This window comes from Puma concolor, chromosome B2 (genome assembly GCF_028749965.1).
Source record: "Puma concolor isolate L17-30 chromosome B2, mPumCon1.1.hap2, whole genome shotgun sequence".
NCBI classification, from domain to species: Eukaryota; Metazoa; Chordata; class Mammalia; order Carnivora; family Felidae; genus Puma; species Puma concolor.
The window spans coordinates 64,840,258-64,852,579 of record NC_141671.1 but is presented as its reverse complement, the minus strand read 5'-3'; the positions used below and the strand labels follow the sequence as shown (position 1 = coordinate 64,852,579).

General features: G+C 34.4%; 1 protein-coding gene across 13 annotated transcripts in view; it reads right to left on the bottom strand.

Moving 5' to 3' along the window:
- FAM135A (family with sequence similarity 135 member A) overlaps positions 1 to 12,322 on the bottom strand; it is a 123,733-nt gene that overhangs the window by 77,387 nt on the left and 34,024 nt on the right. For 10 of the 13 annotated variants that reach the window (XM_086707183.1, XM_025925245.2, XM_086707178.1 and 7 more), the window contains 5 exons: positions 9,080 to 9,219; positions 8,899 to 8,969; positions 7,042 to 7,215; positions 3,283 to 3,409; positions 2,449 to 2,602 (listed from right to left, as the gene is read on the bottom strand). In XM_086707183.1, the coding sequence (XP_086563309.1) occupies positions 2,449 to 2,602; positions 3,283 to 3,409; positions 7,042 to 7,215; positions 8,899 to 8,969; positions 9,080 to 9,219 (666 nt within the window). Of the gene's footprint in view, positions 1 to 2,448; positions 2,603 to 3,282; positions 3,410 to 7,041; positions 7,216 to 8,898; positions 8,970 to 9,079; positions 9,220 to 12,322 lie in introns of those variants that run through there. The other 3 variants (XM_086707179.1, XM_086707180.1, XM_086707182.1) reach the window with 3 other exon arrangements.

Sequence of the window (12,322 nt, the reverse complement as noted above, 5' to 3'; positions counted from 1 at the left end):
ATATGAAATATAAGGGCTCTTTTAATTATGATTTTTCTATATTACATGTATAAGGCCAAAGTAATATATATAACATAAAAGCCACCCTTACCCGTAAGATAATTTATAACCTGATAAATGATCATGTTGAATTATATTAATAAATTAGTAATAAAGTGCTAATACTGTGTAAGATATTTGAAATAAATCTTGGCTTTGAAGAGGTGCTTGTTTTAATCATTATGTATTTACCAATAAATATTACTTCCTTTTAGAAATATTTTTATCTAACTTAAAATGTGACTCGTGCTTTTTCGTTCTCAAGTATTACATGTTAAATCTATTTGAAAATTATATGCAGATAGATGTCTTCCTTATACAGACATTTATATGCCCATCTCAGGTACAACTCTCTACATTAAAGCCCCAAGAAGTCCTGTCTTGCTGGGTGAGTCCCACCTGTCCATCCCAATGTTGAACTGATCACTTATTAAAAGAAGAGAAGTCAAGGTTCTTTAAAGAAAGACCCTATTCTTTCCTCAGTAATTAGCTTAATGCCTGACACAGTAGGTGCCCATAAAAGCCCGAGGGAACTACACCATTAAGAAGTCTTACTCCTAGAGCTCCTTTACACCCTCTGCCTTTTGGATGTCCTCGTTTTTCCTTCCTACTTATGCACATCTGGTTCCCTTCAATCACTCTTTCAAATGAAAACCACTTTGTGTATACAGTCCCAAAGCTAGTAAGGGACAGAAATGGCTCCAAACATGTACTCTTAAGCACAAGATAATGCCTCTATGAATTCTACTACACCATTCAACATCCAAACTACTAACAGATTTTTCTAGTAGAAATACCATTATTCATGGCTTCTAAGTTTCACACTGCTTCTTTTTAGAATTCTATTTTTCAGGCACTTGGTATCGTCCTTCATCAATGTTGTAATTTAATAATTTTGTACTTTGGTCATTAACCAAAATTTATAATGTGATTCTAAGAAAATGTGCTGGAGTTCCGAAAAAATCAAATTAAAAAATATATGAGCATCATTGTTCCATGAATTGAGGATAGTGATAGTCTAGATTCGTTCTATTCTACAAACATTTCTTACATGTTCAAAAGAGAACATTTGAAAAAGGTGACTTTTGAGGCAGTGGTTTCCTACAAGATTTTCCTAAGAGAAACAGAAGGATTCTAAATACACAAAATAGCAAGGAAAAAGAGTATTTCAGAGACAGTAATCAAAATGTTTCTACCATTTTTGTCTTGGCAAAGAATACATGAACAAAAAAGAATAAATTTTCCTATTGTTTGTACATCTGTATATACATTGGGATCCTTGAATTAAGTATTCTAAGTAGTCAACTGAGTGATATCTGTTAATCAAATCCACTGGAGTAATTGCTGATAGGCAGTGGCACAATATAAGCATTTTCTCACAGCTGAATTTAAGTGACATACAAATCATTACATGTTCTTACAATTCTTTTATATCCCCAAATAGGCAATTATAATAATAGGCTAACTAGTCTCAAACCCAAGAATTATTTTCAATAACAGTGACTATTTTTAAAAGTGCCTCAACACTGTTAAAAGACTGAGATCCTTGAGAAACAAATAAACAAAGAAAACTGATTAAGTAAAATTTAAAAGTAATTCTTGATTTATTCAAGTATATAATGACAAAATTAATTTATTCTGAGAATTTTAAAATGTGCTTATTATGATGAACTATTAGCTGATGTTTGAAAAGAAAAGCTTATTAAGCTAACATAAAAGGTCTGAATAAAAACCTATTTTTGCTAATCTCCAAAATTTATCTTCTGTGAAATATGTGCAAAAGCATTCTGTATACCATTCTACAAATGGTATGCAAAATCAAGACAAGATCATTTTTTATTGTGTACTGTAACATATATGCAGATATTACTGCTGGACTAAAACCAAGATTGATTATTTTAATGATTTAAATAAATTTCAGAATGTTAAAACTGAGTAACATTATTATTCTCTGAATTAAAAGAAATAAGATCTGAGATCACTTAGAACCAAATGTATATAAAAATGATCCAAGCACCTACAATCTGCTTAGATTTAAATATTTGGAAGTACAGATTTAGCTCATCTCCCCATGATTTTGTAGAGAATTATAACATTTGCTATCTAGTATGTTTTCTGGTTATATTTTAATAGAAATGGTATATTGACATATATTTTTTAAAAATCTATCAAAAGACTCATTTCAAACTTAGAACCAAGAAGTTATTTCTCAATACCATAAAAAGAATTTTTAAATTGCAGAAAGTAATATCAAGGGTCAAAAAAGATGGAATTGAGAAAGAAGTAGAAGTGAAGCGTATAAACACTGTAGTTTTAGTAAAGAAAAGCTACGGCAAAGCTGATAACTAGCAAAATGAGAATGAAGAGAAGACTTCAACTATAGATTAGGTCTGGCTACTTTTAACATACCCAGTTCTAGTTTCTGACAAGAGGGAATCTCTTCTGTTACCGTAATGAAGTAGCTGTGCAATCCTTTGAAGGCTAGCAGCAAAGTGGCACAAAGTGTATAATGGAAATGATACGCATGATGTAGGAAGGAGTCTGCAATGATGAAGCTGCAACCCTAAACAAAGAATAGATTTGGGATATACAGTATTAGTAACCAAAAAATACTACACTTAAAACTTCGAATAATAAAGGAAAAATTCTAAACATTTACTAACTATTCTAAACCATAAAAATTCAGTAATATTTTAGAGAATTGCTTCTGTTCATACAAGTAATTGAAACATATAAAATGTGACTCTAGTAATTTCAATTACAGTGGGCTTTTAAAACAAACAGATTAAATTATGGTTTTTGAAAACTGGAGATTCAAATTACATTTGCACTGCAGGACAGATACTCTGTTTCTATAGTATAAGTCCCTTTCCTTTTAAGGAAATATTGGTTGTACTTATACTATTGCAAGCTGAGTCTCAACTCTGGCAACTGTTCTTTACAAGCTCCTTTGGAATGATTCTACCAGTTCTGTTAAGGAAGCAAGAGGTGATAGTAACAAGTTAAAAAGGCATTGTCAAAGATCTTTATCCATTAAATCTGGTTAATCGCTAAGTATCAGGTTAGTTTTCACAATAAACAACTGGAACCAACCAATTTGTTAAGATCATATTCAACTAGATCTGTAAATTACTGAATTCAAATAATTAATAACATAAACATCACATTCACAGATACAACAGTTAAAAAAGACTTCATTTAAAATAAGAGGAAAAAAGGATGCATAAGTATTTCAGTTCTTACGTCTGGTGATAACTGTTTTGTGTAGTTTATACCAAAGACCACACTTTCAAGAGTAGGAATCACAGAATCTTTGTTTTGTGCTGGTGCATTTCTATTTAGCCAAGTTGTCTTCACAGGGCGAGGAAAGCTGGAGAAATAATTATTACATTATTATTGTCCTAATAGCCTATTTGAATGTTGAATACTTACAAAAGAAAAATCTTATAAAAATAAAGAGCAAGGGTTTTGCAAAGTTATAATTTCTAAAGTATTCTGAAAAATGTCCTTTAATAACTGAAATCATTTATGAAAAGACAAAGAATATATAAAAAATCAAGACTAGATGCCTGAGATAACATCTCCATAACTGGGTTTTAGGAAGTCTCAAAGGATTCTAAAAATAAAAACAGTGTGGAATCCAAGTAGTTAAATGACAAATGAGGATCAAGCTTTAATTTGGAAATACTAATCTGTCAGAACTGGTACCAAGTTCATAAAGTTAATCAAATATGGACTCTACTTATAGAAATAGCTTCCCACTTAAATATAGAAAAAGAAAAGCTACTAAATCTATTTGTTGCCTCTATTTAGCAAAAACAAGGTATTTCCTTTCTCTTTACTATAAGCCTATGAACTCTATTAAGACAATCTTCAAGCACTTCAAGGTACTGTCTCAATCATATATGAACTATTGTTAATATTAACATTACATTTAATATACCATAAGTTCTATACAGTAAAAGGCATATTCTATTTGAATGTTTAAAGTCATATACAATTTTGAGATAAAGTATTGGTTAATTATAAGTACCCCAAAGCATTTGGACTGTTTGACAGTTTGGCAAAACGGAAAAGACAGGAATGAAAGTCAATTTTGCCATAAGCAGAAAGCAGTCTTCATTTGCAAAATCAATTTGCTTTGCAAAAATTAAATATCCACATCCCAGCAAAGAAGGGAGTTGCAAGTCAATGGTAACTTACATTTGCCACAATGTGTTTTTCAGAATTGAGTCATAGAAGTTATCCTTAGAAAAGTTCACATATAAAAACATTACATAGGGGCACCTAGGTGGCTTAGTCAGTTAAGCGTCGGACTTCAGTTCAGGTCATGATCTCATGGTTCGTGAGTTTGAGCCCCACATCGGGCTCTGTGATGACAGCTCAGAGCCTGGAGCCTGTTTTGGATTTTGTGTCTCCCTCTATCTCTCTGCCCCTCCCCTGCTCATGCTCTGTCTCTCTCTCTCAAAAATGAATAAACTTAAAAAAAAAAATCTAAAAACAGATTATGTAAAAAACAAGCAAAGAAAGAAATCTAACCCCACTTATTATAAGTAATTGATTTAATGTCTGTAGTTGTGTTGATCATAGAAATTATTTTAAATAAAAATAACATTTAAAAAGATATTTGTAAAATATTGTTTCATTTTGTTTAGAGGAGAAAAAAGCCATTTAATAAAACCTCAGAAAAAACTTGTCAAAGCATAGTGAGGAATGTTACCCTTAACGTGACCCCTCTACTGGCATGCACCAGCAAAAAGCTTTTCTTTACCCCTTCCTTGCTTCCCTTCTCAGTTCCAGGAAAGGAAAAAGGCAGCAAAAGGTGCTGCATCTTTCATGGCAAAGTTCTAGCCACAACAGAAGGGAGATCAAGGCCCACGGCAGCTAAATAAAAGAACAGCAACCTCAGCTGTTGTGGCATCTCATTTTCTTTTCCAGTCACTAACCAGAGCCAACAGCTAATCCTCTTGGCTTCTAATTCCGAGCCAAAAATGTCTCTAGGAGACATTGGACGGTCTCTAGGAGATGAGCTGCCTCTTTCTCCTACTAGTCTGTGGCAAAAACTGCTGCATTGCAAGAGGAAGCACACATTTAACTCACTAGGATTAGTGATGTAAATATCACTAACTCTATTTATTTGGGGCCTTAGGAAGCAACATCAATAAGATGAGCTAACCTCTATAAATTGTTTGTATATTTCTCAGAAGAGAAATTAAGCCAATATTCTAAAGAAAAAAAAATGGCTGAAATATTTTAGAGATTATTGAAATTACAGTAACAAGAGATTCAGAAAACTACAGAAATATATTTTTAAATAAACTTTTAGCATTAAAACCTAACATGTAATTCATTAAAAATATTGTATACTATTCATTTCAAAGTCATATTTCAAAAGAAGCACTTTCTTATAAAAGAAATTTCATTTACCTTTCATGTTATTACATATTAATTTATTCAATCAATATCTAAAAATTTTTTGAAAAAGTTTACAATAAAATTATATAATAGGAACACTTTCCTGTTTACAAAAGTTATAGCAACCAAGAACAAGCTCTCAAAGTCCTAAGAGCTAAAAAAAAAGATAATAAAACAACTAGTTACAGGTATAAGGAAAGCAAAGCAAGTCATTAGGGAAAAGACTTCTTCCTGAGCTGTCAGCACAGAGCCTAATGCAGGGCTCAATCCCACGAACAATGAGATCATGACTTGAGTGGAAACCAAGAGTCAGATGCTTAACCAACTGAGCCACACAAGCGCCCCCGCCCCCTACTTAGTTTTTCTGACAAATCAGTTTAACATCACATTCCTGAAGCACCATCCTAAGTATCAGTTGTTGGGATCAGATTTGTGACAGAAATTGTAAAGTAGACAGTTCAGAAATCAAATCAATTTGGAGTCTTTTTCATGTAAGTTACTGATTTTAAGTGTCTATCTGTTGCCCACACCACAAAAGGACAATGTTTTATTGTAAAAAACTGAAAAGCTTGACATGCATTCTTACATAATGAAAAACAATTCATCTCCCTATGGAAGTGGGCAGAAATAAATAATTATCTCAATGCATTTATTATAATCCAGAATATCATGTACCTTTAGGAGAAAATGGTACATGATACAGTTTAAAAGCTTATTAGTAAAGATCCATAAAATTGATTAATGACTTGGAAAACAAGAATTATTATATAGCAATAGATTTAAGAAAGAATTAGCTGATCCAGAGACGAGGCCAAAAAAAGAAGAAAAAAATGAATATACTTTTCCAGAGAACGAATATAGTACAGCACTGCTTAAAAACACAGGTACGGGGCACCTGGGTGGCTCAGTCAGTTGAGCATCCGACTTTGGCTCAGGTCATGATCTCGCGGTCCGTGAGTTCGAGCCCAGCGTCAGGCTCTGTGCTGACAGCTCAGAGCCTGGAGCCTGTTTCAGATTCTGTGTCTCCCTCTCTCTCTGACCCTCCCCCGTTCATGCTCTGTCTCTCTCTGTCTCAAAAATAAATAAACGTTAAAAAAACAAACAAACAAAAAACATAGGTACAAGGGCACCTGGGTGGCTCAGCAGGTTAAGTATCCAACTTTGGTTCAGGTCATGATCTTACGATTCGTGAGTTCAAGCCACGCATCAGGCTGTCATCCTCTCTCCCCAACTCTTTCCCTTTCTCTCCCCCCCCCCCACACTCTCTCTCTCTCTCAAAAATAAAGAAACATTTAAAAAACAAAAACACAGGTACAGACTAAACAATGCTGTATGATTATTTCCAGACTGCACTGGTTTTCTTGATCAGTTTATTTGACAAAGATTGTTTCATACTTCTGCATTAAAAGTTATCAATCTAATATTCCCATGCTCTTAAATATTATTATTTTATGACTTTAGTATAATATGAAAGTACTTAATAATTATAAATTTAGAAATTCCTAATTAACGTTATCAATGTATATGTTTTCACTATAAAATAAAAGATACTACATTAATTAGGACCAGGGTATTGATTAAATTTACCTTATTAGTGGCTGGTGCAGTGCAACCAATGATGCGTGGACTGTAACAGACACAACAGAGAGGTGGAAATAATCAAACATAACATTAACATGATGATGAAGGCCTCTGTGGAGGCTAAAGTGCAGCTTCAATGTTCGGCTACTTATTAGCTGCAAGGCATTCAGGTCGTCTGCCCTATAAAAAGCAACACATTTGCATATAAGTATGGCATAATAAAGTAAAGGCTAATATTTAATTAATTACTTTTTAAAAACTCAGAATAATTTTTAAAGCATCACATCTCATTAGACAGAAATGTTAAATCTAGTAATAATAACCAGATCTTACCTTTAGTTTTCTACCAGTCCATGATATAGACTGGGTTTTTTTGTTGTTGTTGTTGTTTTTTTACTAATGTTCCTATAAAACGAATCCTTTTTGATAGACTAAGAAGTACTCTTACCTTACACTAAATTTTACTCCCTAGGGTATACTGTTCATTATAAGGTTGCAGTATAACAGAAGTCAAATCCTATAATAATAAATCCCAAAATACAGTTAAAATTACTTTTATTATACAAAATTTTGTTATTAAGTGATGCTTGAAAGTAAGTAACTGGTAGATATTTTATTATAAATATTTAGTCTGTCAGATTTCTACATATAAAAAATTAAAACAATGCCATGAGAATGATTCCCAATGAGTTTGTGTGTGTGTATGTATTTTAACCCATACATATGTTATAACTACCTATAGTTAAACTACTTACTCATTTCATTTTACTTTATTTATAAAATTCTGAGTTGGTTTGAAAATAATCCCTTAAGGAATTCTTTGTAATAAACAAGTATTATAGAGGAGCAGTAGCTGCCACATCAAAAATTCTTATTCCTCCCTGATAGTAAAGAGGACATCTCAAGTAGACTTTTCAGGATGTGACTGCTTAGCCATTTTTCCCACAAGAGTCTAAATGTATGTACAATTTTTAAAAAGTATTTCTACAAGTATGTTTGAAATGAGAAAAAAAACTGCAAAAGATAAAATTGCTAAACAAATCTCTGATTCTTGTTTTAAATGAATACAAGCACGTGTCCCTAACATATATGACTGAATGTCCACATGTGTGAACAAGTTCAGAGTAGCCAGTCCTAAAACTTCCTCAAGGGCTCTAGGAATTACTGAACTAGAAATAACTGCAAAGTATAAGAGTCATCAGTCTTGATAACACTCTACATATCAAGAGTCCCGCCTAAACATGGCATCACTCATGCCACTAAGATGGTCAGTGATATAGTGAAAGAGAGTTCAGTTACATTTAAATGTCTCATAGTAGTGGTATTATCAGTGGAGTTTCTAGAGTCTAGGAAATTGTATCATATTTCTTCAACTTGTCTGATTTGCTACCTGGGGCACACAGAATTGACATGGATACAAAAGAGTATGTGTAACCACTCTCATGAGACTGTTCCAGTTAGACAGAAGTAGTTTATTTAATTTTATTTTTTAATATAATTTATTGACAAATTGGTTTCCATATAACACCCAGTGCTCATCCCAACAAGTGCCCTCCTCAATGCTCATCACCCACTTTCCTCTCTCCCCCCACCCTCCATCAACCCTCAGTTTGTTCTCAGTATCCAAGACTCTCTTATAGTTTGCCTCCCTCCCTCTCTGTAACTGTTTTTTTTTCCCCTTGCACTCCCCCATGGTCTTCTGTTAAGTTTCTCAAGATCCATCTATGAGTGAAAACATATGGTATCTAGACAGAAGTAGTTTAAATAAACAAGAAACGGACAGGCTAGATTTCTAACAAAATGGAGAATAGATACCAGTTATGAGAAATGAAAGATTTTTAATTGTTTGATTAGTCTACTTACGAATAATCTCCATCTGTGAAGTGTAGATCCAAAGATAACAGAAAATTCATTTCTTCAAGGGTTTCTTCAATCTCAAGAGAAATTACAATGTAAGATATTTTTGAATACTTACACAAAGTTAGAAATAAGCCTTGAGGCTCTATAAAAATATTTATCTAAATATATATGAAGAGATGTTTACCTTTTTTTCATCCAACAACATTTTAACTTTGAAGATCATGACATCATTTAAAACAACCTCCTCATTTTTATATAGAATTTGAAATGTTTTACTGCAAATCAGAGAATCATGAACTGAAGCTGGAAAGGCTAAAGTCATACCTAAAACAGATAAGATATGTAACTGACAGGTAAAAGTAAAAACACAATACAAGTAAATTAATACTTTAATATACCATAAGTTTTACTGTATTACTCCAGTACCATTACCATTTTACATAGCAGTATTAGAACATTTCTGAAAGTTTACTACTTTCTATGTAAAAAAATGAATAAATAAGTACATTATAACCATCATAAAATTTTTGTACAACTTATCTTAATCTGAGAAGGTAAATGAGGAATCTCAAGGTAGATTCTTTTAAAAGGAACAACTGATCTGTACACGCAGAAGGAAGCAATTTAGTTTTCCATAGATGCATAGTGAAGAATTTGATTGGCCATTGTCCTGGTTGCTGGGTGGCAACCTCTAAATCCTTGGAATAAAGAGTTTGGCTTTTGTCCCAATTCCTTGTAAGTGGCCTCTAAATCCTTAGAATTTCCCAGTGATGAGTTATTCATGGTAGGCCCAAATAATGGTAAGGAGATGACTCAGGATGGAGGCTGGCCACACAAGATCAACTACATGACTACAGAGTTGGTGACTGACCCACATGGTTTAAGCTCAACCTCCAGTGAGGGGAAGGGGGCTGAAGACTGAGCAATGATTCAATCAAGTGAGCTTTCCTGATTGGCAGTATTCTACATATTGTCACATGCAAACCTTCTGGGAGGGTAATATGTCCTGACTCCTTGCAGAGAGAACAAAGAAGCTTTACAAATCTGGAACCCTTTCAGACCTTGCCCTATGCACCTCTTCTTTTGGCTGGCTCTGATATGTATCCCTTTACTATAATAAAACTATAATAATAAGTAGAGTGCTTTCCTGAGTTCTGTGCGTTGTTTCAGTGAATTATCACACCTGAAGTGTAATGCGAACCCCAAATTTGTTGCTATCTAATCAGAAATGAGGGTAGCCAGTGGACCCTTTAAGTGGCACCTTATGTCTGAAGTAAGATCAGTCTCATGGAAGACCATGCCCTTTACATGTCAAGTTTGTTCTACCTCCGTCCAGGTTGTTGGTGTCAGGTCATTCCAACAAGGTGGAATCTAAACATTTCAACAACGTGGGTATCTCTGCACAGCAGGGAGCCTAGAGTGGGACACCAGAGTTCAAATGGAATAAGAAGGTATCCATATGGAGTGGTGGCCTGAGGTCAGAACCTGTGTAGGATGAAAAGGGCAAACCTAGTGAAGGGATGACTTAGGGTGAGGTACGAAGAGCCCTTCTTCTGCCTTAGTTCTAGAACATGGCTAATAAATATTGGATTAGTGTGCCTCAACAAATATTTTGAGATCTGTCATATGAAAGATTCTTGCTGCCATGGTATCATTTTTTAACTTAAGAACAGATTAAAAGCTTGACCAGATTCTTTTCACTGCTCAATTTATCTGAGGGCACACTGATGGAAGTTTCTGCCCTATTGCCTAGATCATAAGAGGGCAGTCTTTTCACTGAACAGAAGGTTTCTGTTTTGACCCATTCCCTTGGAGGAAGAAAAGTTAAATGTTAAAAATCAGCCTACTCAATGTGTTTGTTATCTAATACTTCATCATATTACAAACTTACCAGAAGCACTGTGATGAGATCTAAATTTCACATGATTCACTCCTGACTTTGTCGGCTAACTTCCCCCAAAAAGGGGTCTTAAAACTTTTTAGTATACAGAAGCGTACTATGACCCAGAGACTTCATTCAGCTTTTTCTCTGGGAGACTTCTTTTAACAGTAGTGACACTACAGCTTTCTTACACGACTAGGCTTGTGCTTACTATTCAGTTTCTCCAAACTCAACCAGATATATACTTGGATGACATTCACAGGTGATAAAACTATACAGAAAGCAAAAAGAATGATTAACACAAAAATGAGGTGGGGTATACAGGAGGTTTTTATGGTAGTAGTAATGTTCTATTTCTTTTTTTCTTTTTTAATGTTTTTTTTTTTTGTTTTTTTTTTTAATTTTTTTTTTCAACGTTTATTTATTTTTGGGACAGAGAGAGACAGAGCATGAACGGGGGAGGGGCAGAGAGAGAGGGAGACACAGAATCGGAAACAGGCTCCAGGCTCTGAGCCATCAGCCCAGAGCCCGACGCGGGGCTCGAACTCACGGACCGCGAGATCATGACCTGAGCTGAAGTCGGACGCTTAACCGACTGCGCCACCCAGGCGCCCCTCTTTTTTAATGTTTTTATTTATTTTTGAGAGAGAGCGAGAAAGCATGAGCAGTGGAGGGCAGACAGAGAGGGAGACACAGGATGTGAAGCAGGCTCCAGGCTCTGAGCTGTCAGCACAGAGCCCGATGTGGGGCTCAAACTCACAAACTATGAGATCATGACCTGAGCCGAAGTCAGATACTCAACCGACTGAGCTACCCAGGCACCCCAACAATGTTCTATTTCTTTAATGAAGGAATGAGTATTTGGGTATTCATTTTATTATTTAATAAAATAATGTTTTATATGATCTTCAAAAATGTGTGATACTTTTCATAAAAATTCTAAATATGTGTTGTACAGTTACTCTGTGACATACATTGTTTCAAGTTAAGTACACCAAACCAAAGGAAAAAAAAAACCCCACTTTCCCTGCCCTCCTCGAATTCTGTAAATTACATCTGTACTGAGTATGACAGAAATAGAGTGCTATGTTATCTTATGAGGGTGAACCTCGTCTGGGATCTCAGGAAAGACCCTACTGACAATGGTATTTGACAATACCATAAAAAAGAGTCAAATGAAGATGGAAAGGGAGAGAATCTGAAGAGAAGGAATATAAACTTCTTGAAGTCAAGGTCCATGTCTCACATTCTTCTTACTCCATATAGTGGTATTATGTATAGGGTCAGCACTTGTGGAGAAACTGGAACACTTGTACACTATTGATGAGAATGTAAAATGGTGTTGCCACTACTGGAAACAGAATGAAGGTTCCTCAAAAAATTAAAAATAGAACTATCATATGATCCAGCAATTATACATCTGCTATTTATCCCAAAGAATTGAAAACAGGATCTTGAAGATATATCTGCACTTCCATAATTCACTGCCGCATGATTCACAATAGCTAAGTGGTAGAAATAACCTGTCCGTAAGTAGGTGAATGG